The following is a 27,972-nucleotide window of genomic DNA, read 5'->3' on the forward strand; positions in this document are numbered from 1 at the left end:
CATTTGCAGGGCGGGTGTCTGACGTCAATTCCGGCACCAAAAAGACTGAAGTGATCGTATGGGCTGAGTAAGTCCAGAGATACTCAGAAATTGCACAAAACGTTTTTGTAGAGCTCGGCTGCACAGGCGTTCACACACTTGCAAAGCGAAAATACACTCCCCCGTGGGCGGTGACTATGCGTTTGCACGACTGCTAAAAGTAGCTAGCGAGCGATCAACTCGGAATAAGGGCCAATATACCCCACCCAAATCTAACTCTCTCTGCACGTGTTACATCTGCCCCCCCTGCAGTGCACATGGTTTTGCCCATTAGAGGAAGATTTTGCTTTTGCAATCAACCTTCAATTAGGCTCCACAACTGTTAAATGTTAATGAATCTACATTAGTTATTGATAGTTTCTTATTAAATTCTTACCGTGGTCCAGGAATAAATAAATCCATCAATATTTAGGACAGGCAGAATATAGAAATCTATGTGTGTAAGCGCTTTGTGGATCACAGGGTTGTTGTTGTAATTTTCAAGAATCTGAAATGAAACCCCCCCCACAACAAATGTAAACAAAATCCAGAAGAACATTGCGCTACATGAATCAAATAAACGTTCTTTGATTTTCTACCTGTCTCTAAGTTTAAGTTTTAAGGGGATGGATAGCCACTGCCAAATTGCATATATACTGTAAATACTGTATATAGGCCCTCATTCCGAGTTGTTCGCTCGCAAGGCGAATGTAGCAGAGTTACACACGCTAAGCCGCCGCCTACTGGGAGTGAATCTTAGCTTCTTAAAATTGCGACCGACGTACGCGCAATATTGCGATTACAAACGAGTTAGCAGTTTCAGAGTAGCTCCAGACTTACTCTGCCTGTGCGATCATTTCAGTGCTTGTCGTTCCTGGTTGACGTCACAAACACACCCAGCGTTCGCCCAGGCACTCCCACCGTTTCCCCGGCCACTCCTGCGTTTTTTCCGGAAACGGTAGCGTTTTCAGCCACACGCCCCTGAAACGCCGTGTATCCGCCCAGTAACACCCATTTCCTGTCAATCACATTACGATCGCCGGAGCGAAGAAAAAGCCGTGAGTAAAAATACTTTCTTCATAGTAAAGTTACTTGGCGCAGTCGCAGTGCGAACATTGCGCATGCGTACTAAGCGGATTTTCACTGCGATGCGATGAAAAATACCGAGCGAACAACTCGGAATGAGGGCCATAGTATATTACTTTAACTTGTCTATTGAATGGTTTATGTTTATGTGCATCTAGCTATTCCTAATAGGATCTGGTTTCTGGCAACGTTTCTTGGCACCCTAGGCAAAACTTCAGCCAATTCCCCCCAACCCACACAGCAATACCCGCTTTTGAGCTCCTCAGGTGAAATTGCAGAGTGGGCGTCTTAAAGGTTCAACAGCTGCTGTCTGCATTAAGTCCAGCAAGGATGCTTCTCAGAGACATCCTTCACGTTTGATAGGCAGACTCAGGGGTGTCCCCCAGATCCCGGTGCCCTAGGCAACTGCCTAAAGCCTAATGGTAGAGCCAGCCCTGCTGGCAAACTTACAAAGCGTGATAAATACTTGCAGAAGCCGTGTGGTGGGGATCAGCACTAGGCGCAACTGACCAGTATCACTAGTTGGGTGTTTTCATTAGTATGTGGTGATTTATTTACAGATACGCAATAAAAACAATGTGTCTAATTCAGATGCGGTTTGAGGTGCGGGGCATGACGCAAAGTACGGATGTTCAGTACTCTGAGTTTGCCTATTAACCATACTACACCAACATACATCGCTTTTCTCAAAATATCTCCCAACCCAGCCCCTTCGCTCTTCCCAAGATCACACTCATTACTCGCTCCTATACACGATTACAGGACTTTCTTCAGGCTGCACCCACTCTGTGGAATGCCCTCCCACGTACAATAAGACTCTCCTCTAGTCTCCAACCCTTCAAGCGTTCCCTGAAAACTCACCTCTTCAGACAAGCTTATCAAATTCCAAAACCGATCACATTACCTTTATAGCTTTCCTGTCCAATTATATCCCCACAGTACAGTCCACACATATCCCCTACATATTTTCTTTCTTCACGCTCCCATCCTCCTGACCCTGGTTCGTCACTGCTGTGATGTGATCTCATGCAGAACACCAAGAACCTTTACAATCTGGTGGACAGCTATTCAATAGATAGCACCTATCCTCGTGTAGCAATGCCTATTTCCCCATAGATTGTAAGCTTGCGAGCAGGGCCCTCCTACCTCTATGACTGTTTGTTTTTACCCGGTTTTGTCTTCTAGTTGTGTCCAGTTGTAAAGTGCAACGGAATTTGCTGCGCTATATAAGAAACTGTTAATAAATAAATAAATACTCTGCGCATGCGCCAGACCCGCACTCCCCATGTGCAATACAGGTCTGCAACGCCGGCCGCAGATTGGCAGTGGACTGTCAGTGATTGCCAGTCTGCAGCTGCTTTGTGCGCTGGCAGGGGGGGGGGGGGTGAGGGCGATGGCCTGCATGTCCCAGAATGAAGGTGTGTCTCCGGTGTTGTGGTGGAGTGGTGAGGCCACATGGAGGTTTCCTGGCATCTTGGTCGGAGCTGTGACAGCTGGCTTGCACAAACCCATGAGTCACAAAGCTGGCAATGGTGTCGCAGATGACCCCCCCCCCCCCCCTTCAGAGAAAGCCCATGGTATGATGCCCCTTACTACATTATATATAGATATAAAATACACACACATTTATAGAGCACTGCAAGAAAATGGATTGAGAACTCGCTGTTATTCAGTTACAATACCCTTTATTAAATAACACATTTCAATATACTGCCATACCCAGGATTCAAACCTATAACCTGCTAATCACACACCCTACTCACTGAGTTAACTGAACCTGCATAAAAACTATGGGACTAATTCCAAGTTGATCGCAGCAGGAATTTTGTTAGCAGTTGGGCAAAACCATGTGCACTGCAGGGGAGGCAGATATAACATTTGCAGAAATTTAGATTTGGGTGGGTTATTTTGTTTCTGTGCAGGGTAAATACTGGCTGCTTTGTTTTTACACTGCAAATTAGATTGCAGATTGAACACACCGCACCCAAATCTCTCTCTCTCTGCACATGTTACATCTGCCTCCCCTGCAGTGCACATGGTTTTGCCCAACTGCTAACAAAATTCCTGCTGCAATCAACTTGGAATTACCCCCTATGAGATGTCTAGCTATGTGAAAATAATCAGCATTGCAATTGAGAGGATCTATGTAGTGTGCAGCCACACATCCAATCCCTTGCAGCCGCACACTACATAGATCTGCTCAACCGCAATGCTGATAATTTTTTCGCAAAGTACAAGGTAAGCTTCAAATAGTCAGAATTCTCCAGTGTAGAATTAACTACCTTTCTATCCAAGGGTAGATAGCTCAATGGATAGATTGTCTGACTGCACTGCCACAAGCAATGGGTTAGAATCCTGGGGGTGGTATTCAGTATGCCGGCTGTTGGGATCCCGACGTTCAGTATATCGGCGCCGGAATCCCCACACCTGGCATACCGACACCTATTCTCCCTCTTGGGACCCCCCGACCCCCCTGGAGACAGAATAAATAGCATGGCGCACATAGCGCGCCACCGTGCCCACATCATAGCGAGTACAGCGAGCCCGCAAGGGGCTCATTTATGCTTGTCCCACTGTCGGCATGCCGGCAGTTGGGATCCAGGTGCCGGTGTGCTGGATGCCAGGAACCCGGCCGCCGGCAAACCATACTACACCAGAATCCTGGGTATGTCAACATCTTGGACTGTAATAAAGGACAGTGTGACTGAACAACCAAGAAATCTCAATTTGAGTTCATGAATGGTGTATAGGTATTAGCGACAGAAGGGGTCAGGGTAGGAGACAGGGGTAGTCAGGAGATGCTGGGCTTCAAAAAGGGGGGAAGCTGCAACTGAAAGTAATAAAAACAGATAATTAACAAGAGCCGCCAACAGCGCCCCTACTCTGCAGCGCTATGTGCGGTGCCCCCTCCGCACACACCTAGTTACGGCCTTGCTTGTTATGTCACCGCACTGCATAAGATTCTTGACGTGTCAGTGACAGACAATATCAGGGGAACACAACTGGAAACTCTAACAGTTACAATGACATACTTCTTTAATGAACCATTGACAAAATGCCACCGAAATCCATTCACGAGCATGAATTCCACAGTCCATCCAAAAGATTTTCTTCTTTCTATCGGATGGCAGACCAATCTACAAACAGGGCGACATAATCAGGGTTCTACATCATATGGGAAGAAACAACAGTCCGGTCATCACTGTAAGAGCCGCTATTAAAGTGTCAGCCTTATAGTATGTTGTAGCTTGTGTAACTGTGTGTGCACTGCTAGCCAGGGTAACTCCTCCTGGTTACACAACGTTATACATTACTTGTATTATTACTGTATCACTTATATCATTACCAATATTTACTAGAAATCTTATCATATCTATTTTGAGTTAGCCGCTATTACTCTATCCCGTTTAGTGTAACTGAACCAACATATCTGGCTCTGATACTACAGTACATAACAATGATTCATTTTACTAAATCTCTGATAACGAGCCTGCATACAGCATGGGCCAATTTATTGATGTGATGTGATAAAATCTGCCCAATTCGCAATGTATCAATAAAAACATGCAGAAACAGAGCGTGCAAGAAAAGTATTCATTAAAAGTAACCCAAGTATGTACTGCGCATGGGTTGCTGTTGCTGACATCTACGCTACCGACACTGCCGGGTCTCCCCTTATAGTGACTACCGACACTGCCGGGTCTCCCCTTATAGTGACTGCCGACACTGCTGGGTCTCCCCCCATTGTGACTACCTCCTCCCACACTGCAAATCCCCCTCCCTACTGCTAATACTCATCACACCAGGGACCAGTGAACAGAGGGCTGACGGTCTTCGGATCCTCTTCCTGCTGTGACCCCCTGGTGCTGTAAAGTGACATGCCGCTTCGCCCATTTGTGATTTTGGGACATCTGTGTCCCCCTCTGAATACCCCCCTAATGCAGTAACATGAAGACCATAAGGTATAAATGACACTTACTTTTAAATAGTATATTGGTCTTGTCTCATAGGTCGCTCCAAGATATTGTAATGTTACGAGATCTTTGTGTGTGTCTTTTATTTGATCCATCCATTTGTATATCTGCAAAAATGCCAAAAAATCTCCCTTTTATTTATGTAATAATCGTCATAAGATAATACAGAAATATTACACAGGCGGTGCTGCCTTGTATGTACAATTGTATGGCGTGTTACACTATCTATGCACGTGACCTGTGCTGGAGATCTCGCTCCGTGTCTACCGACGTGTCCTTATCGATCTAGTGATATTGCGCTATATGGTCGCACGCCGCATGGAGTGACTCAGCTCCCGCGTCACAGAACGTTAGTCCCAGACTTTCATAATTTAGCATCTTTTTAGCACCACATTGTGGGGGATATGTACTAAGCCTTGCAGAGAGATAAAGCAGAGAGAGATAAATGGATGTTGGTTAAGTGGAGAGAGATAAAGTACCAACCAATTAGCTCCTAACTGTCATTTTTCAAACCCAGCCAGTGACATGGCAGTTGGGAGCTGATTGGCTGCTACTTTATCTTCGTCCACTTTATCTCCATCCAAGGTTTAATAGACCCCAAATTACCAGACAATCAGCTCCTAACTGCCATGTTACATACTGTGTTAAAAAATGACAGAAGCAGCTTGGTTGGTAGATTAATACTCCCCACTTTATCTCTCTCTAGGGCTTTGTGCATCTGCCCCGCTGCATCTTTCTTGCATTGCAGCCACACACAAACAAGAATACTGATACTGCCGGATCTCCCCCAACGTCGGGATCCCGACTGCCGACAGCTGCGCCAGGGTTATTCCCACTCATGGGTGTCCACAACACACATAGAGTGGGCATAGAAATTGTGGCTAGCGCAGCGAGCCACAGAGCCCGCAGCGTGATGAGCGCAGGGAGCCACAGAGCCCGCAGCGTGATGAGTGCAGGGAGCCACAGAGCCCACAACGTGATGAGCGCAGGGAGCCACAGAGCCCGCAGCGTGATGAGCGCAGGGAGCCACAAAGCCCACAACGTGATGAGCGCAGGGAGCCACAGAGCCCGCAGCGTGATGAGCACAGCGAGCCACAGAGCCCACAGCATGATGAGCGCAGCGAGCCACAGAGCCCACAACGTGATGAGCGCAGGGAGCCACAGAGTCCGCAGCGTGATGAGCACAGGGAGCCACAGAGCCCACAACGTGATGAGCGCAGGGAGCCACAGAGTCCGCAGCGTGATGAGCGCAGGGAGCCACAGAGCCCGCAGCATGATGAGCGCAGGGAGCCACAGAGCCCACACCGTGATGAGCGCAGGGAGCCACAGAGCCCGCAGCGTGATGAGCACAGCGAGCCACAGAGCCCACAGTGTGATGAGCGCAGCAAGCCACAGAGCCTACAGCGTGATGAGCGCAGGGAGCCACAGAGCCCACAGCGTGATGAGCGCAGCGAGCCACAGAGCCCACAGCGTGATGAGCGCAGCGAGCCACAGAGCTCACAGCGTGATGAGCACAGCGAGCCACAGAACCCACAGCGTGATGAGCGTAGGGAGCCACAGAGCCCACAGCGTGATGAGCGCAGGGAGCCACAGAGCCCACAGCATGATGAGCGCAGGGAGCCACAGAGCCCACACCGTGATGAGCACAGGGAGCCACAGAGCCCGCAGCGTGATGAGCACAGCGAGCCACAGAGCCCACAGTGTGATGAGCGCAGCAAGCCACAGAGCCTACAGCGTGATGAGCGCAGGGAGCCACAGAGCCCACAGCGTGATGAGCGCAGCGAGCCACAGAGCCCACAGCGTGATGAGCGCAGCGAGCCACAGAGCTCACAGCGTGATGAGCACAGCGAGCCACAGAACCCACAGCGTGATGAGCGTAGGGAGCAACAGAGCCCACAGCGTGATGAGCGCAGGGAGCCACAGAGCCCACAGCGTGATGAGCGCAGCGAGCCACAGAGCCCACAGTGTGATGAGCGCAGGGAGTCACAGAGCCCACAGCGTGATGAGCACAGCGAGCCACAGAACCCACAGCGTGATGAGCATAGGGAGCCACAGAGCCCACAGCGTGATGAGCGCAGGGAGCCACAGAGCCCACAGTGTGATGAGCGCAGGGAGCCACAGAGCCCACAGTGTGATGAGCGCAGGGAGCCACAGAGCCCACAGTGTGATGAGCGCAGGGAGCCACAGAGCCCACAGCGTGATGAGCGCAGGGAGCCACAGAGCCCACAGTGTGATGAGCGCAGGGAGCCACAGGGCCCACGGTGTGATAAGCACAGGGAGTCACAGAACCCACAGCGTGATGAGCATAGGGAGCCACAGAGCCCACAGCGTGATGAGCGCAGCGAGCCACAGAGCCCACAGTGTGATGAGCGCAGCGAGCCACAGAGCCCACAGCGTGATGAGCGCAGGGAGTCACAGAGCCCACAGCGTGATGAGCGCAGGGAGCCACAGAGCCCACAGTGTGATGAGCGCAGGGAGCCACAGGGCCCACGGCGTGATAAGCACAGGGAGCCACAGAACCTGCAGCATGATGAGCGCAGGGAGCCACAGAGCCCACAGCATGATGAGCGCAGCGAGCCACAGAGCCCACAGCGTGATGAGCGCAGCGAGCCACAGAGCCCACAGCATGATGAGCGCAGCAAACCACAGAGCCCACAGCATGATGAGCGCAGGGAGCCACAGAGCCAACAGCGTGATGAGCGCAGGGAGCCACAGAGCTGACAGCATGATGAGCACAGGGAGCCACAGAGCCCACAGCGTGATGAGCGCAGGGAGCCACAGAGCCCACAGCATGATGAGTGCAGGGAGCCACAGAACCCGCAGCGTGATGAGCGCAGCGAGCCACAGCCCACAGCATGATGAGCGCAGGGAGCAACAGAGCCCACAGCATGATGAGCGCAGCGAGCCACAGCCCACAGCGTGATGAGTGCAGGGAGCCACAGCCCACAGCATGATGAGCGCAGGGAGCAACAGAGCCCACAGCATGATGAGCGCAGGGAGCTACAGAGCCCACAGTGTGATGAGCGCAGGGAGCCACAGAGCCCACAGCGTGATGAGCGCAGGGAGCAACAGAGCCCACAGTGTGATGAGCGCAGGGAGCCACAGAGCCCACAGTGTGATGAGCGCAGGGAGCCACAGAGCCCACAGCGTGATGAGCGCAGGGAGCAACAGAGCCCACAGTGTGATGAGCGCAGGGAGCCACAGAGCCCACAGCGTGATGAGCGCAGGGAGCAACAGAGCCCACAGTGTGATAAGCGCAGGGAGCCACAGAGCCCACAGCGTGATGAGCGCAGGGAGCCACAGAGCCCACAGCATGATGAGCGCAGGGAGCCACAGAGCCGACGGCATGATGAGCGCAGGGAGCCACAGAGCCCACAGCGTGATGAGCGCAGGGAGCCACAGAGCCCACAGCATGATGAGCGCAGGGAGCCACAGAACCCGCAGCGTGATGAGCGCAGCGAGCCACAGAGCCCACAGCATGATGAGCGCAGGGAGCCACAGAGCCCACAGCGTGATGAGCGCAGGGAGCCACAGAGTCCACAGCGTGATGAGCGCAGGGAGCAATAGAGCCCACAGCGTGATGAGCGCAGGGAGTCACAGAGCCTACAGCATGATGAGCGCAGCGAGCCACAGAGCCCACAGTGTGATGAGCGCAGCGAGCCACAGAGCCCACAGTGTGATGAGCGCAGGGAGCCACAGAGCCCACAGCGTGATGAGCGCAGGGAGTCACAGAGCCCACAGCGTGATGAGCGCAGCGAGCCACAGAGCCCACAGTGTGATGAGCGCAGGGAGCCACAGAGCCCACAGCGTGATGAGCGCAGCGAGCCACAGAGCCCACAGCATGATGAGCGCAGCGAGCCACAGCCCACAGTGTGATGAGCGCAGGGAGCCACAGAGCCCACAGCGTGATGAGCGCAGAGAGCCACAGCCCACAGCGTGATGAGCGCAGGGAGCCACAGAGCCCACAGCGTGATGAGCGCAGCGAGCCACAGAGCCCACAGCGTGATGAGCGCAGGGAGCCACAGAGCCCACAGTGTGATGAGTGCAGGGAGTCACAGAGCCAACAGCATGATGAGTGCAGGGAGCCACAGAGCCCACAGCATGATGAGCGCAGGGAGCCACAGAGCCCACAGCATGATGAGTGCAGGGAGCCACGGAGCCCACAGCATGATGAGCGCAGGGAGCCACAGAGCCCACAGCATGCTGAGCGCAGCGAGCCACAGAGCCCACAGCATGATGAGCGCAGCGAGCCACAGCCCACAGTGTGATGAGCGCAGGGAGCCACAGAGCCCACAGCATGATGAGCGCAGGGAGCCACAGAGCCCACAGCGTAATGAGCGCAGCAAGCCACAGAGCCCACACCGTGATGAGCGCAGGGAGCCACAGAGCCCACAGCATGATGAGCACAGGGAGCCACAGAGCCCACACCGTGATGAGCGCAGGGAGCCACAGAGCCCACAGTGTGATGAGTGCAGGGAGTCACAGAGCCTACAGTGTGATGAGCGCAGGGAGTCACAGAGCCTACAGTGTGATGAGCGCAGCGAGCCACAGAGCCCACAGCATGATGAGCGCAGGGAGCCACAGAGCCCACAGCATGATGAGCGCAGGGAGCCACAGAGCCCACAGCATGATGAGCGCAGGGAGCCACAGAGCCCACAGCGTGATGAGCGCAGGGAGCCACAGAGCCCACAGCATGATGAGCGCAGGGAGCCACAGAGCCCACAGCGTGAAGAGCGCAGGGAGCCACAGAGCCCACAGCATGATGAGCGCAGGGAGCCACAGAGCCCACAGCGTGATGAGCGCAGGGAGCCACAGAGCCCACAGCATGATGAGCGCAGGGAGCCACAGAACCCGCAGCGTGATGAGCGCAGCGAGCCACAGCCCACAGCATGATGAGCGCAGGGAGCAACAGAGCCCACAGCATGATGAGCGCAGCGAGCCACAGCCCACAGCGTGATGAGTGCAGGGAGCCACAGCCCACAGCATGATGAGCGCAGGGAGCAACAGAGCCCACAGCATGATGAGCGCAGGGAGCCACAGAGCCCACAGCATGATGAGTGCAGGGAGCCACAGAGCCCACAGCATGATGAGCGCAGGGAGCCACAGAGCCGATGGCATGATGAGCGCAGGAAGCCACAGAGCCCACAGCGCGATGAGCGCAGGGAGCCACAGAGCCCACAGCATGATGAGCGCAGGGAGCCACAGAACCCGCAGCGTGATGAGCGCAGCGAGCCACAGAGCCCACAGCATGATGAGCGCAGGGAGCCACAGAGCCCACAGCGTGATGAGCGCAGGGAGCCACAGAGTCCACAGCGTGATGAGCGCAGGGAGCAATAGAGCCCACAGCGTGATGAGCGCAGGGAGTCACAGAGCCCACAGCGTGATGAGCGCAGGGAGTCACAGAGCCTACAGCATGATGAGCGCAGCGAGCCACAGAGCCCACAGTGTGATGAGCGCAGCGAGCCACAGAGCCCACAGCGTGATGAGCGCAGGGAGCCACAGAGCCCACAGCGTGATGAGCGCAGGGAGTCACAGAGCCCACAGCGTGATGAGCGCAGCGAGCCACAGAGCCCACAGTGTGATGAGCGCAGGGAGCCACAGAGCCCACAACGTGATGAGCGCAGCGAGCCACAGAGCCCACAGCATGATGAGCGCAGCGAGCCACAGCCCACAGTGTGATGAGCGCAGGGAGCCACAGAGCCCACAGCGTGATGAGCGCAGGGAGCCACAGAGCCCACAGCGTGATGAGCGCAGGGAGCCACAGAGCCCACAGTGTGATGAGCGCAGGGAGTCACAGAGCCAACAGCATGATGAGTGCAGGTAGCCACAGAGCCCACAGCATGATGAGCGCAGGGAGCCACAGAGCCCACAGCATGATGAGCGCAGGGAGCCACAGAGCGCACAGCATGATGAGTGCAGGGAGCCACGGAGCCCACAGCATGATGAGCGCAGGGAGCCACAGAGCCCACAGCATGCTGAGCGCAGCGAGCCACAGAGCCAACAGCATGATGAGCGCAGCGAGCCACAGCCCACAGTGTGATGAGCGCAGGGAGCCACAGAGCCCACAGCATGATGAGCGCAGGGAGCCACAGAGCCCACAGCGTGATGAGCGCAGCAAGCCACAGAGCCCACACCGTGATGAGCGCAGGGAGCCACAGAGCCCACAGCATGATGAGCGCAGGGAGCCACAGAGCCCACACCGTGATGAGCGCAGGGAGCCACAGAGCCCACAGCGTGATGAGCGCAGGGAGCCACAGAGCCCACAGCGTGATGAGCGCAGGGAGCCACGGAGCCCACAGCGTGATGAGCGCAGCGAGCCACAGAGCCCACAGCATGATGAGCGCAGCAAGCCACAGAGCCCACAGCATGATGAGCAGACGCTTATCCAAACAGCACTACGAGGAATGTGATCTCCCGCCCTTTGCTGCTGGATAATGTCTGCTGAAATTACCTAGTGCAGATATGTGAAGGACAGGACGAGCCCGCAATTGATAAAGCTAAATATTTATCTTATATAATACCCTTTATGAGGTCTAAGATGAGCGCAGGGAGCCACAGAGCCCACAGTGTGATGAGCGCAGGGAGCCACAGGGCCCACGGCGTGATAAGCACAGGGAGCCACAGAACCTGCAGCGTGATGAGCGCAGGGAGTCACAGAGCCCACAGCGTGATGAGCGCAGGGAGCCACAGAGCCCACAGCATGATGAGCGCAGCGAGCCACAGAGCCCACAGCATGATGAGCGCAGGGAGCCACAGAGCTGACAGCATGATGAGCGCAGGGAGCCACAGAGCCCACAGCGTGATGAGCGCAGGGAGCCACAGAGCTGACAGCATGATGAGCACAGGGAGCCACAGAGCCCACAGCGTGATGAGCGCAGGGAGCCACAGAGCCCACAGCATGATGAGCGCAGGGAGCCACAGAACCCGCAGCGTGATGAACGCAGGGAGCAACAGAGCCCACAGCATGATGAGCGCAGCGAGCCACAGCCCACAGCGTGATGAGTGCAGGGAGCCACAGCCCACAGCATGATGAGCGCAGGGAGCAACAGAGCCCACAGCATGATGAGCGCAGCGAGCCACAGCCCACAGCGTGATGAGTGCAGGGAGCCACAGCCCACAGCATGATGAGCGCAGGGAGCCACAGAGCCCACAGCGTGATGAGCGCAGCGAGCCACAGCCCACAGCATGATGAGCGCAGGGAGCAACAGAGCCCACAGCATGATGAGCGCAGCGAGCCACAGCCCACAGCGTGATGAGTGCAGGGAGCCACAGCCCACAGCATGATGAGCTCAGGGAGCAACAGAGCCCACAGCATGATGAGCGCAGGGAGCCACAGAGCCGACGGCATGATGAGCGCAGGGAGCCACAGAGCCCACAGCGTGATGAGCGCAGGGAGCCACAGAGCCCACAGCGTGATGAGCGCAGGGAGCCACAGAACCCGCAGCGTGATGAGCGCAGCGAGCCACAGCCCACAGTGTGATGAGTGCAGGGAGCCACAGAGCCCACAGCGTGATGAGCGCAGGGAGCCACAGAGCCCACAGCATGATGAGCGCAGGGAGCCACAGAACCCGCAGCATGATGAGCGCAGCGAGCCACAGCCCACAGCGTGATGAGTGCAGGGAGCCACAGCCCACAGCATGATGAGCGCAGGGAGCCACAGAGCCCACAGCGTGATGAGCGCAGGGAGCCACAGAGCCCACAGCGTGATGAGCGCAGGGAGCCACAGAGCCCACAGCATGATGAGCGCAGGGAGCCACAGAGCCGACGGCATGATGAGCGCAGGGAGCCACAGAGCCCACAGCGTGATGAGCGCAGGGAGCCACAGAGCCCACAGCATGATGAGCGCAGGGAGCCACAGAGCCGACAGCGTGATGAGCGCAGGGAGCCACAGAGCCCACAGCGTGATGAGCGCAGGGAGCCACAGAGCCCACAGCATGATGAGCGCAGGGAGCCACAGAGCCCACAGCATGATGAGCGCAGGGAGCCACAGCCCACAGTGTGATGAGCGCAGCGAGCCACAGAGCCCACAGCATGATGAGCGCAGGGAGCCACAGAGCCCACAGCGTGATGAGCGCAGGGAGCCACAGAGTCCACAGCGTGATGAGCGCAGGGAGCAATAGAGCCCACAGCGTGATGAGCGCAGGGAGTCACAGAGCCCACAGTGTGATGAGCGCAGCGAGCCACAGAGCCCACAGTGTGATGAGCGCAGGGAGCCACAGAGCCCACAGCGTGATGAGCGCAGCGAGCCACAGAGCCCACAGCATGATGAGCGCAGCGAGCCACAGCCCACAGCGTGATGAGCGCAGGGAGCCACAGAGCCCACAGCGTGATGAGCGCAGCGAGCCACAGCCCACAGCGTGATGAGCGCAGGGAGCCACAGAGCCCACAGCGTGATTAGCGCAGGGAGCCACAGAGCCCACAGTGTGATGAGCGCAGGGAGCCACAGAGCCCACAGCATGATGAGCGCAGGGAGCCACAGAGCCCACAGCATGATGAGTGCAGGGAGCTACGGAGCCCACAGCATGATGAGCGCAGGGAGCCACAGAGCCCACAGCATGCTGAGCGCAGCGAGCCACAGAGCCCACAGCATGATGAGCGCAGCGAGCCACAGCCCACAGTGTGATGAGCGCAGGGAGCCACAGAGCCCACAGCATGATGAGCGCAGGGAGCCACAGAGCCCACAGCATGCTGAGCGCAGCGAGCCACAGAGCCCACAGCATGATGAGCGCAGCGAGCCACAGCCCACAGTGTGATGAGCGCAGGGAGCCACAGAGCCCACAGCGTGATGAGTGCAGGGAGTCACAGAGCCTACAGTGTGATGAGCGCAGCGAGCCACAGAGTCCACAGCGTGATGAGCGCAGGGAGCCACAGAGCCCACAGCATGATGAGCGCAGCGAGCCACAGAGCCCACAGTGTGATGAGCACAGGGAGCCACAGAGTCCACAGCGTGATTAGCGCAGGGAGTCACAGAACCCGCAGCGTGATGAGTGCAGGGAGTCACAGAGCCCACAGCGTGATGAGCGCAGGGAGCCACAGAGCCCACAGTGTGATGAGCGCAGGGAGTCACAGAACCCGCAGCGTGATGAGTGCAGGGAGTCACAGAGCCCACAGCGTGATTAGCGCAGGGAGTCACAGAACCCGCAGCGTGATGAGTGCAGGGAGTCACAGAGCCCACAGTGTGATGAGCGCAGGGAGTCACAGAGCCAACAGCATGATGAGCGCAGGGAGCCACAGAGCCCACAGCATGATGAGCGCAGGGAGCCACAGAGCCCACAGCATGATGAGCGCAGGGAGCCACAGAGCCCACAGCATGCTGAGCGCAGCGAGCCACAGAGCCCACAGCATGATGAGCGCAGCGAGCCACAGCCCACAGTGTGATGAGCGCAGGGAGCCACAGAGCCCACAGCATGATGAGCGCAGGGAGCCACAGAGCCCACAGCGTGATGAGCGCAGGGAGCCACAGAGTCCACAGCGTGATGAGCGCAGGGAGTCACAGAGCCCACAGTGTGATGAGTGCAGGGAGTCACAGAGCCTACAGTGTGATGAGCGCAGCGAGCCACAGAGCCCACAGCATGATGAGCGCAGCGAGCCACAGAGCCCACAGTGTGATGAGCGCAGGGAGCCACAGAGTCCACAGCGTGATTAGCGCAGGGAGTCACAGAACCCGCAGCGTGATGAGTGCAGGGAGTCACAGAGCCTACAGTGAGATGAGCGCAGCGAGCCACAGAGTCCACAGCGTGATTAGCGCAGGGAGTCACAGAACCCGCAGCGTGATGAGTGCAGGGAGTCACAGAGCCTACAGTGTGATGAGCGCAGCGAGCCACAGAGCACAACTGTGCAGAAGCTCTTACAATCTATATATCTGGTGACCCTCATTTAACAAGAAGTTTATGATTCTGGTTCATTCATTCCTCACCTCATCCATTGAGTGGTACTTTGTGTAATCAAAGGAAGACAACGATTTCTGTCGGCTTCTTCCATCATCGACAGGGTTTTCATCTATCAGTTTCTGTACATCATTTATCATCACCCTAGGAATGAGCATAAAGAAATAAAACAGGATGAAAATAAATCCGGTATCATAGAATATCTACTGTATCCTACATGTTATCAGTGTTATTATTATTCGAAACTGGACCTCTCTGAACAGCGGCGCCAATCCACACTAATGCACGCTGCTGAAAGCTGCACTATACTCTGCTGTAGTGGCTGTAATGAGACTCCAGGCTCACAAGTGGCTGTGCCGTGACTGTGTATGGGGGGCACACTGCTTTATGCTGCACTATACTCTGCTGTAGTGGATGTAGTGAGACTCCAGACACACAAGTGGCTGTGCTGTGACTGTGTATGTGGGGCACACTGCTTTAGGTTGCACTATACTCTGCTGTAGTGGCTGTAATGAGACTCCAGGCTCACAAGTGGCTGTGCCGTGACTGTGTATGGGGGGCACACTGCTTTATGCTGCACTATACTATGCTGTAGTGGCTGTAGTGAGACTCCGGACACAGAAGTGGCTGTGCCGTGACTGTGTATGGGGGGCACACTGCTTTATGCTGCACTATACTCTGTTGTAGTGGATGTAGTGAGACTCCGGACACAGAAGTGGCTGTGCCGTGACTGTGTATGGGGGGCACACTGCTTTATGCTGCACTATACTCTGTTGTAGTGGATGTAGTGAGACTCCGGACACACAAGTGGCTGTGCCGTGACTGTGTATGGGGGGCACACTGCTTTATGCTGCACTATACTCTGCTGTAGTGGATGTAGTGAGACTCCGGACACACAAGTGGCTGTGCCGTGACTGTGTATGGGGGGCACACTGCTTTATGCTGCACTATACTCTGCTGTAGTGGCTGTAATGAGACTCCAGACACACAAGTGGCTGTGCTGTGACTGTGTATGGGGGGCACACTGCTTTATGCTGCACTATACTCTGCTGTAGTGGATGTAGTGAGACTCCAGACACACAAGTGGCTGTGCTGTGACTGTGTATGTGGGGCACACTGCTGTATGATGCACTTTACTCTGCTGTAGTGGATGTAGTGAGACTCCGGACACACAAGTGGCTGTGCCGTGACTGTGTATAGGGGAGCACACTGCTTTATGCTGCACTATACTCTGCTGTAGTGGATGTAGTGAGACTCCAGACACACAAGTGGCTGTGCTGTGACTGTGTATGTGGGGCACACTGCTGTATGATGCACTTTACTCTGCTGTAGTGGATGTAGTGAGACTCCGGACACACAAGTGGCTGTGCTGTGAGTATGTATAGGGGGCACGCTGCTGAATGCTGCACTGTGCGCTACTGTAGTGGCTGTAATCAGACTCCGGACACACAAGTGGCTGTGCTGTGACTATGTATAGGGGGCACGCTGCTGAATGCTGCACTGTGTTCTGCTGTAGTGGCTGTAATGAGACTCCATACTTACAAGTGGCTGTGCTGTGACTGTGTATAGGGGGCACACTGCTGTATGATGCACTTTACTCTGCTGTAGTGGATGTAGTGAGACTCCGGACACACAAGTGGCTGTGCTGTGAGTATGTATAGGGGGCACGCTGCTGAATGCTGCACTGTGTTCTGCTGTAGTGGCTGTAATGAGACTCCATACTTACAAGTGGCTGTGCTGTGACTGTGTATAGGGGGCACACTGCTGAAAGCTCTGCTGTAGTAGCTGTATTGAGACTCCAGACTCACAAGTGGCTGTGCTATGACTGTGTATAGGGGCACGCTGCTGAAAGCTGTGCTATACTCTGCTGTTGTACCTGTAATGAGACTTGGGATGCACAAGTAGCTGTGCTGTGACTGTGTATAGGGGGCTTGCTGCTGTATGCTGCACTATACCCTGCTGTAGTGGATGTAATGAGACTCCGGACACACAAGTGGCTGTGTTGTGACTGTGTATACGGGAACACGCTGCTGAAAGCTGCACTATACTCTGCTGTAGTAGCTGTAATGAGATTCCAGACTCACAATTGGCTGTGCTGTGACTGCGTATAGGGGGCATGCTGCTGAAAGCTGCACTATTCTCTGTTGTTATTGATGTAATGAGACTCCGGACACACAAGTGACTGTGTATAGGGGAGCACACTGCTGAAAGCAGCACTATACTCTGCTGTAGTGGCTGTAATGAGACTCCGGACTCACAAGTGGCTGTGCTGTGACTGTGTATAGGGGAGCACACTGCTGAAAGCTGCACTTTACTCTGCTGTAGTGGCTGTAATGAGACTATGGACTCACAAGTGGCTGTGCTGTGACTGTGTATAGGGGAGCACACTGCTGAAAGCTGCACTATACTCTGCTGTAGTGGCTGTAATGAGACTCTGGATGCACAAGTGGCTGTGCTGTGACTGTGTATAGGGGAGCACACTGCTGAAAGCTGCACTATACTCTGCTGTAGTGGCTGTAATGAGACTCTGGATGCACAAGCGGCTGTGCTGTGACTGTGTATAGGGGAGCACACTGCTGAAAGCTGCACTTTACTCTGCTGTAGTGGCTGTAATGAGACTCCGGACTCACAAGTGGCTGTGCTGTGACTGTGTATAGGGGAGCACACTGCTGAAAGCTGCACTATACTCTGCTGTAGTGGCTGTAATGAGACTATGGATGCACAAGCGGCTGTGCTGTGACCGCATACAGTATAGTGGGCACCCTGCTGAAAGCTGCGCTATGAACTGCTGTAGTGGCTGTAATGAGACTCCAGACTCACAAGCAGTGGCAGATTTAGGGGGGCGAACAGGTACAGCCTTGCCCACTTAGGATTGTTGATGCTGCAGCTCTGCAGCCCAATTGCAAAAGCCCCTTTCCGCATACACTCTGTATCAGATCCAAAGAGTGGATGATACAGCAATACAGTATGTAACAGAAAAGCTGCACTAAAGCATCCACAAGGTCACACAGTGACATCAGATTAGTCAGACCCTTTATGCTCAGTGCTCGGTATAGTGTAGAGTTAGATGGTTTCTGTATGGTAAACTGTTCCGTCATCTAACGTATTGGGCAGCAGCACATGCTGCTCCATAAACTTACTTTACTAGAATATCTTTTTGAAGAAAGTTTTGTTTCAATTTTGGCAAATGGGATGAAGGCACCTGTACATGCACCTCTCTGCCCGGGGTGACGTCCTCTACATCGCTTGGCTCCCATAGATCCAGCTGCAATGTAAAATAATGTCATGTACAGTATTACTAATGGGGAAACATTGCAGCAAATACATCATGCTATACATCGTGCTATACATTGTGCTATACACCGTGCTATACACCGTGCTATACATCGTGCTATACATCATGCTATAGATCGTGCTATACATCGTGCATACATCATGCTATAAATCGTGCTATACATCATGCTATACATCGTGCTATACATCATGCTATACAGCGTGTTGTACATCGTGCTATACATCGTGCTATATGGAAATGTATTATAGTATTAGTTACCAGACCATCATAAAGAAGGAACAACATAACAGTAATGTAAGCATCAGCAGCTGTGGGTGCCCAAATGGAGACACAATTGAATTGCTCGTTGGGCACCATCTAGTGGCCCCTGGGATGCAAAAAAACTTGTATCCCCCCCATAGAGGTGAGGAGCAGCATTAGCCTTTTATTATATAGGATAGTGGTGCACTGAAAAATTTTGCTGTTTTCTGGAACACTTCATACAGCTGGGGTGTGAAGTATGCAGACCGGAGGTAGCACAATTGAACAAATTTATGCCCAGCTGGCTCCTCTCCCTTCACGCCCCATTATCCCTCAGTTTGAAAAATTTTACGATAGAAGAGGGAACATTGAAAACAAAGGCCCTATGGAGAGTAACCAACTGTAGCTACAAGCCAAACAGCAACCAAGAACCATTAATAGAATAAGTCAAACTGCTTGAACTAAATTTAACAAGAACATTGCAGATTGACAGCACCGAGGTCGGCGTCCAGTGTCCCTGAGTGGATTCAGAGAAATGGATTTATCGGTAAGTACCAAAATCCTCTTTTCTCTTTCATCCACTAGGGGACACTGGAAGACATCAGGCAGCTGGGGACTTCCCAAAGATACTCCCATGGGCGGGAGTGCTGTCCGAAGCCTGAAGAACCAAATTTCCAAACCTGGCATCCCTGGATGCAAACGTATCAAACTTGTAGAATCAAGTGAACGTGTGTGCTGATGACCACGTTGCCGCTTTGCCGCTTATCACAAGAGATATAAGCTTGTTTGATGGTAAATCGTATCCATCTGGCTAGAGTCTGTTTAGAAGCCGGCCAACCCTTCTTGGGCCCATCATACAGAACAAACAAAGAGTCAAACTTTCTAATAGAGTTCGTAGCCTGTACGTAAATCCTTAAAGCTCTGACCACATCCAAAGACAAGTCCCCCACCGCAAATCCCTTTAAGGAGGTAACCACATTGGGCTGGTTAATGTGGAAACCCAAAACCAGCTTAGGCAGAAACTCCGCTTTTGTACAGAGCTCCGCTCTGTCCTCATGAAAAATGAGGAAGGGACTTTGCACGACAGAACTCCCAACTCTGAGATCCTTCTTGCTGAAGCCAAAGCTAAGAGCAGGGTAACTTTCCGGGATATATACTGTATTTAAGATCAGCTTTTCCAAAGGCTCGAAAACTTCAGATTTAAAAAATTTGAGCACCAAATTTAGATTCCATGGGGCCCTGGGAGAACGAAAAGGTGGCTGTATCCTCTGCACACCTTGTAAAAATGTCTGGACCTTCTGTAAGGATGCCAGACGTTGTTGAAACAGAATAGAGAGGGCCGAGACTTGTACCTTCAAGGATCCCAACCTCAAACCTCCATCTAACCCATTTTGGTGAAACCGCAAAAGTCTCGAGGCGCAACTCCCTGGAATTCCACCCTTTAGACTGACACCAGTCCATCTACTTCTTCCATATTCAATAGTAATGTGCCGCAGTGACTGGCTTCCTTGCAGCTAATATTGAGGGGGTAGCCGATTTCGGAATACCCTTGTCTCTTAGTATCCTGGTCTCAAGAACCACGCCGCTCCAGGTTTGGGTGAAGGAATGGGCCTTGTGACAAGAGGTCCTCTTTCTGAGGCAACCTCCAAGGATCTTCCGCCAGGAGTCCCCTCAGGTATGAATACCAACTCCTGTGTGTGAGGCCAGTCTGGTGCTATTAAAATTACCCACACTGTTTCCTTTTTCACCTTCTTTAACACTCTTGGTAAAAGGGGGAACGGCGGAAAGATGTACACCTGGTCGTATGACCATGGAATCGTCAGCGCATCCACCGCTTCTGCTGCTGGATCCCGCGTCCGGGCCATATACCTTGGTAACTGATGGTTGTTTCGAGAAGCCATTAGGTCTATTTTTGGTAGACCCCACCAACGTACTACTGTCTCGAAAACCTGTGGGTATAGACACCACTCCCCTGGATGCATATCTTGGCGACTTAGATAGTCTGCTTCCCAATTTTCCACTCCTGGAATGAAGCCTGCTAACAGGATTATGTTGCGCTTCTCTGTTCAAGACAGGATCCTTGTGGCCTACCTTAACGCTATGCGTCTTTTTGTTCCTCCCTGACGGTTTATGTATGCCGCTGCTGTCACATTGTCTGACTATACTCTGACGTGTTGAGCCCTTACCCTTACGTATTGAGCTGTCTTTCGCCAGAAGAAGTGTATTGTAAATGGCTCTTAGTTCCAAAATATCAATTGGAAGACTGCTCTCCTGAGGTGACCATCTTCCCTGAAATTGATGGTTTTCCAGTACAGCTCCCCATCCTCTGAGAGTGGCATCTGTTGTCAGATTCTTCCAATCCCAGATTCCAAATCTCTTTACCAATGCTAGTTTATTGTGGACCAACCACCAAATTAACTAGGTCCTGGCTTGGGGAGACAAGTGAATCCTTTGGTGGAGAAGCCAATGCCAGCCTGCCCATTGAGCAATCAGATTCATCTGAAAAGGTCTTGAGGGAAGCCTGCCGTACTGGATCGCTTCGTAAGATGCCATCTTTCAAAGAAGCTTTTCACCGAGATGCAGAGAGACTTTCTGGCTCTGTAGAATCTGACGTACCATTTTCCTTATGTCTCGAATCTTATCTTCTTGACTCGTGTCTTCTGGGAGAAACACTTTCAGATATATAGTATCTAAAATGATACCCAGTAATTGAATCCTCTGCGATGGTTGCAGATTGGATTTCTTGTAATTTATGATCTAGCCATGTCGAATCAGAAACTGGGCCTGAGAGGGAGCCTTGATCAGAAGGTCTTCCAGATACAGGATTATCGTTACGTTTAGCATACCGATCGTCGGGATCCCGGTGGTCCCAATACAGAAGTTAGGATCCCGAACCATACCGGCAAGGCAGGTAATTACCCCTGTGGCAAAGCTTGTCAGCCATCCCCACAGTGTGACAAGTGCAGGAAGCCCACAAGGGGCTTAGTTGCGCTCGCCCCACCCCCCTCCCCTGGTGGCATTCCACCAATGTCAGTATACTGACATTCGGCATCCCGTGCAGCAGAAATCATATCGAACTGCAGTGTGTGTGTGTATGTATAATATGTACAGTATATATATATATATATATATATATATATACAGTGTGTGTGTGTGCGCATATATATATATATATATATACTAGAGGTGGGTTTCCAAATGCAATCCACAGCTTCCCACCCTGTGTAACATTGGAGTCTGGGGGGGGGGGGTAGAAGAACCCAGTAATGACCCTGGACATTAATATAAACATTGGTCTTTTTATACACCGGAAACTGTACATCATTTACATTTTAAACTATAGATGGTATCTAGTATAGGTTGTATAAAATAAGTGGTCAGCAAAATGTTAACCATCCCATAATAAATAAATACACAAACATAGCATAGAACCAGTAGAGACAGAACTGCACTTTCTAAGCTAACAACAGTTTTTTAAATAAATGCATTTGTAACATACATATACAGTGATAGCCCATACACACACACACACACACACACACACACACACACACACACACACACACACACACACACACACACACACACCACACACCACACACACACACACACACACACACACATATATTAGAGTAGGGAAGGCCATCGGTGGGGTGTCCATCAATGGTTGCCATTGATGATACCATCGACAATCACCACCGATGGTACACAAACCATCAATGGTGAACCATAGATGGTTGCACCACTCGATGGCCACCACTGAAAGGTGTTGGCTGGTCCGGGGACCAATAAAAAATGGGGGTGGGGCTTAGTGGGTGTCGGGGGCAGAGCTATGCTCCATGTCCTGGCACCTTGCAAATAAATAAAAAAAATTGTTTATGCTGTGCCATCGATGTAGGGAAACCATCTGGTTCTCTCCCATCGATGGCAAAAGCATTCGACATCGGCCATAAACCATCAATGATTAGGAATCATTGATGGTCGATGGCCATCCCCATATTAGAGATGAGCAGGTTCGGATTTACGTGGATCTCAATACGGCATCTTACTGACTCTTGGATGTCACGTGTTTTGGTTAGCCAATAAGAAACATACGGATAAATCTGAATTGACGTTAATTCTGGTGTTAAGAACCGAGTAAATCCAAACCCGCCCATCTCTAATATATACTATATATATATATATATATATATATATATATATATATATATATAAATATATATTGATATGGATAAGTGAATACAAAATGGAAGCTGAATGTCAGTTTGTCTATTGCTTAAAAGAAACTGTTGTTTTAAATGTGATTTTTATATGTTTGCAGAAACTTTGATTTTTAGTCAAAACAAGAAGTTAAGGCCAGCTGCGCAGTGTATCATAAGACTGCGGTTAGCTAGTGTTTTGCAAAATAAGGAATTGTATTTTGCAGAATAAAGATAATTGAAAGTAGGTGAAAGGTAAAATGTATTTTGATATTAAACAGTCATAATCACAAATTGTTAAGCTAATTAATTGGAAATCCCCCATAAGGGGGGTATATGAATTAATAATATATTCTGATGAATGAATTGTGATTGGTTTATGTATATGATTGGTCTGCAAATTTTATTGGATCATGTAACGCTGTAATGACAAGTATATAAGATGAATTCAACGTGTCAATGTTTGGTTCATGATATTCTTTTATCGTGGGCTCTGTGAATTTCACATGCAATAAATCTACCAAAGAGACTTCATTGTTCTTCAATTATTTTGAACGGCTATGTCATTCTGGAGGTTCCCGTACCGAGATCATTCCAACTTTGACACACGAAGAAGGAAGGTAGACTGGTGCCGGGGTACCTGGATCAACCGTGGCCACAGGTAAGAGCTGTTATCTTACTTCTGCTCCATGTGTCCCTGCCTCGGTCCGTTGCCTTTGTGTGTTATTGTTGGTTTGTAACTCTTTGAAGTCTTTTTGGAGATTGTGAGTATGGACCTAAATTAAATTTATCTGCATTTTATTACCAGTTACAGTGATGTGTATAAAGTTTTAGGATTAAAATTTCTGTTATCATAGCTACAGATCACAATGGGAACTTTTGTCTGCCATATCTTGCTAAGTTCAGAGTGAAGTCTGAGAGTGATTGTAAGTGTGATTGGCCGAGGCTTCACGCCGGCAGAGTCTGGACAGGGCCCAGGTAGAAGAGAGGCTCCGGTTAAACTCTCCTATGCTGGATAGTATCAGGGATACTCACCCACTGTGAAAAGCACCTTGTACACAAAAAGGCCAAGCTTAGCAGAGTGTGGAACACGTGTGCCTGTTCAGAGCCGTGGCACCTGACGAGGTGGTGAGGTTTCCTAAGTGGAGTAATATCTCTATAAACAAGAGGAGCGTCCCTGTTTACCACTGTATTGGACATTGAAGCTGGACTTTAAAATAAAGATTAGCCATTACAATGGGTCAAGAGATGTCCACACCGAAGGGCTCTTCTATGTTACAGATCCCGCACGGCAGTCCAGCAAGTGTGATGTATCAGAGATATGGAAGTGTGGCTGTGAAATTTCTCAGGAAATGGCATACAAAACAACCTGAAATACCTGTGACAGGAACCTTTGATATGCAGAAATGGACAGACTTAAGGGGTAAAATAAGAAAAAGGGAGGAGTGGAAAGCTTACACACTATGGCTGGAGGCATCCAATGTAACCCCGCCACCAGCCTATGTTGCACAAATGTCCTGTCATGTAGATAATGGAGGAACGTTACAATTACAACCCAGACATGCTTCCTCACGGGTAGTGCAGGCAATGCCAGTAAAGACACTAGAACAAGAAAGCCCAGACCCACTAGAACACATACTCCCAGCAATGATGGCACTGGCTGATGCCCCAAGTGCCCCTCCAGTACAGGAGAACAAAAAGGTAATAAGGGCTCTAGCAAACCCCAAGACTGGGAAGCATGACACTTACTTGGTGGGGGAAGATGGGATTTGGGTAGCGCAGATGGATTTGTTTGATGGGGATGGCGACTCTGCTGGAATTTACATTTATGACCCCCTCCATCAGACATACAAAGCTCAGTATAATAACATGAATGGTGAAACTGTCACACACACTTTATGCACGAACAAACAGGGGAATTTAGTTCCCTATGAAGATAAATTACCAGTGATGGGAGCACATTTTGCAGACATACACCCATCGAACATTGTGGCTTTTGGCACTCGTAGCACATCCACCCAGGGCAAACCACTTGCAACAATGCCTCTGAGAGTGGTTAACTACAGATAGGGGTGCACTGTGGTCCATACATGTTCCTTGGGCAAAGGCTGAATTACACCAAATTTGCACAGAATTAGCAGATTATAGATCAAAGCCAGCAGAAGTCAAAGCCAAACTCCAGCGCTTGTACAAAGTACATCAACTAACACATAGTGACATGGCACAATTATTTACTGCTTTGCTCACAACTGAAGAATACAAGAAGATCGCAACGGACCTAGGGTGGGATAGAGAGGGGTTTAAGCCTCCCGTAGACATTGCTAGAGGAGAGCTGGACCAAGAGTGGAAACATTTAATGACAGCTTTTACAGAGCAGTTTCCTTGCCAGCCCAATTGGGGAAAAATTATGATGATTAAACAAGGTCCTACAGAAACAGTTAGAGATTATTGGGGCAGATTTAAAACTGAGGTCCAAAATTATGGAGGCATTGAAGATATATTTTAGGAGGATGTGCTTCAGCCCATGTTATCTGGAGCTTTCGTGGAAGGTCTTAAGCCTCAGGTAAAAACCCGCTTGACCATCAATGATCCTCTATGGCGCAAAAAGGGTCCAGAAGATCTGGTCACTCTTGCAATATACCTTGAGGACAATTTGGTGGTCAAGAAATTGAACACAGAATCCAAGCTCATGAACCTACAGGTCAAAGCTGCACAAGCCACCTGTGACCTAGCTAACAGACCAATAGATTATAGCATGGGTACCAGGCGATCATCAGACAGATCGCAACTTACTTGTTATAATTGCCAGAGGAAAGGACACTTTGCAAGGTACTGCAGACGCCCTAAGAAACCAAGGCAGTCCCAGGCAAAGAAGGGCACCACGGAAAGTGATGAGGATTTACAATGACAGGATACTGCAGCTCCCGTGAAGACCATGACTGTAATATCTTGTAACTCTCAAGAACCTACTATTGATTTAAAAATTGGAGATTCTAAACATTCCTTCCTGATTGACACGGGTGCTGCACGATCCCTGATAGCGGACAAGGTCACTTTACCTACCACAAACAAAGTTGTACATGCAGTAGGGGTGGCAAACAAAGTAATTCCCTTAAGGGAGACACAAGATGTAAAAGTAACACTTGGACCCTTAACAAGTGACCACTCCTTTTTGTTAGCAGCTGATGCCCCCACAAATGTATTGGGGAGGGATTTACTATGTAAATTGGGATGCACAGTATTTTGCACTCCAGATGGGGTATACCTACAGGTACCAGATTCCAACAAGGACTTGGTCACCGATGCACTGCTCAGTGACCCTCCTTCTACAGAAAGGGTGGAACTGAATACCTTGGGTGTACTCCCCCCTGAAGTGTCTGAAATGTTATCAACAATTCCAGACCAGCTGTGGACCACGGGCTCCAATAATGTGGGGAAAATCCTAAATGCCCCACCAATAAGAGTCAAGCTCAAAGCAGGAGCAGTAATTCCCAGTAGACCCCAATATCCCTTAAAACCAGACGCTGAACAGGGGGTGTTCCCAGTAATCCAAGAACTACTACAACAGGGGGTGTTGGTTAAAACCCAGAGCCAGGCCAATGCGCTCATCTTCCCTGTGACAAAGAGTAATGGGCGTGGTTATCGCTTAGTTCAGGACCTGAGGGCAATTAATGCAATCGTTGAACCCTTGCACTCAGTGGTACCAAACCCAGCTACCATATTGATTGCGATCCCCGCAGACAGTACTTATTTTTCAGTGGTTGATCTGTGTTCAGCATTTTTCTCCATACCAATACATCCAGACAGTCAGTACCTTTTTGCATTTACCTATAGGGGTAACCAGTACACCTGGACAAGGATGGTCCAGGGGTATCTTAATAGTCAGACAATTTTTAGCCAGTACCTTGCTGAAAATCTTCAAAAACTCATCCTACCAGGTGGATCTACATTAATTCAGTATGTAGACGATTTGTTACTTTGTTCCCCAGATTTTGAAACATCAATTAAAGACACAGCTGAGCTCTTAAGGTTCCTTGCAACAAATGGACACAAGGTGTCCAAAGACAAATAGCAACTATGTCAAACAAAGGTGTCATATATAGGCCACTGTCTTTCTGAAGGCCTCAGACACCTATCCCCAGATAGGATTGCAGCCATCCAAAACATAAGGCTGCCCATCAACAAAAGGAAGCTAAGGGGTTTCCTAGGAATGGTGGGTTACTGTAGAAACTTGGTACCTAACTACTCACAGCTAACTGCACCCTTGTATGAGCTGACCAAGGCTTCTGTACCAGAGCCCCTCATACATACAGAACAAACAACTATGTAATTTCAACAACTTAAAGATGACCTGACAGCGGCCCCTGCTCTGGGGCTGCCCAACTATAAACAAGTATTTTCTCTCTTTTGTCATGAACACCTAGGCCATGCCACAGGTGTCCTTACACAGTTTCATGGGGAAAAGCAAAGACCTGTTGCTTATTACAGTGCCCAATTAGACCCAGTAGCACATGGCCTACCTGTTTGCCTGCGAGCCATATCAGCAGCTGCATTGCTGGTAGACAAGTCAGCAGACATTGTATTGGGCTGTGATCTAAAAGTTTATGTTCCCCATGCCGTAGCAGCCCTGCTTACCTGCCAAAAGGCAAGACATGTCACTGCAGCACGCCTGACAAAGTGGGAACTGGCCCTCATTATGCCCACAAACATCACCCTCATTAAGTGCAATATTTTAAACCCTGCAACACTTTTACCGGTAAATGAAACTGATGAGTTTCAGAGAGAGGAATGGGGAGTCGTAGAACAACATGTCCCACATGATTGCTTAAAATATGTTGATGAACAATCCACCCCTAGGGTGGACCTGGAGGAAACACCACTCCAGAATCCTGATCTGGTTTACTATGTTGATGCTAGCTGCCACAGACAAACAGAAACGGGTGCTACTCAATCAGGATATACTGTGGTGGATGATACACAAACTGTTTCCTCCCCACTTCCACACCACACTCAGCCCATTTGACAGAGCTCAAAGCTTTAACTAAAGCATGTCAACTAGCTGAAGGAAAGACTGTAAATATATATACAGACAGCAGGTACGCGTTTGGTGTTACACACGATTTTGGTGAACTGTGGAAACACAGAGACTTCCTAACAGCAACAGGCAATCCAATTGCACATGCGGAGGCAGTAAAAGAATTACTAGATGCTATACAACTGCCCTCACAAATAGCAGTTATTAAATGTCAAGCTCACATGACTGGCCATGATGA

At 51.1% G+C, this 27,972-nt stretch overlaps 1 protein-coding gene across 2 annotated transcripts in view; it reads right to left on the minus strand.

Moving 5' to 3' along the window:
- The window catches only part of LOC134943269 (carboxypeptidase O-like), an 88,328-nt gene that overhangs the window by 20,221 nt on the left and 40,135 nt on the right, over positions 1–27,972 (minus strand). Inside the window, exons 3-7 of one of the 2 annotated variants that reach the window (XM_063932208.1) lie at positions 18,106–18,230; positions 14,995–15,109; positions 5,084–5,185; positions 4,137–4,241; positions 416–526 (exon numbers count right to left, since the gene is read on the minus strand). In XM_063932208.1, the coding sequence (XP_063788278.1) occupies positions 416–526; positions 4,137–4,241; positions 5,084–5,185; positions 14,995–15,109; positions 18,106–18,230 (558 nt within the window). The remainder of the gene's footprint in view (positions 1–415; positions 527–4,136; positions 4,242–5,083; positions 5,186–14,994; positions 15,110–18,105; positions 18,231–27,972) is intronic. The other variant, XM_063932209.1, reaches the window with a different exon arrangement.

Source organism: Pseudophryne corroboree, chromosome 7, assembly GCF_028390025.1.
Source record: "Pseudophryne corroboree isolate aPseCor3 chromosome 7, aPseCor3.hap2, whole genome shotgun sequence".
Lineage (NCBI taxonomy): Eukaryota > Metazoa > Chordata > Amphibia > Anura > Myobatrachidae > Pseudophryne > Pseudophryne corroboree.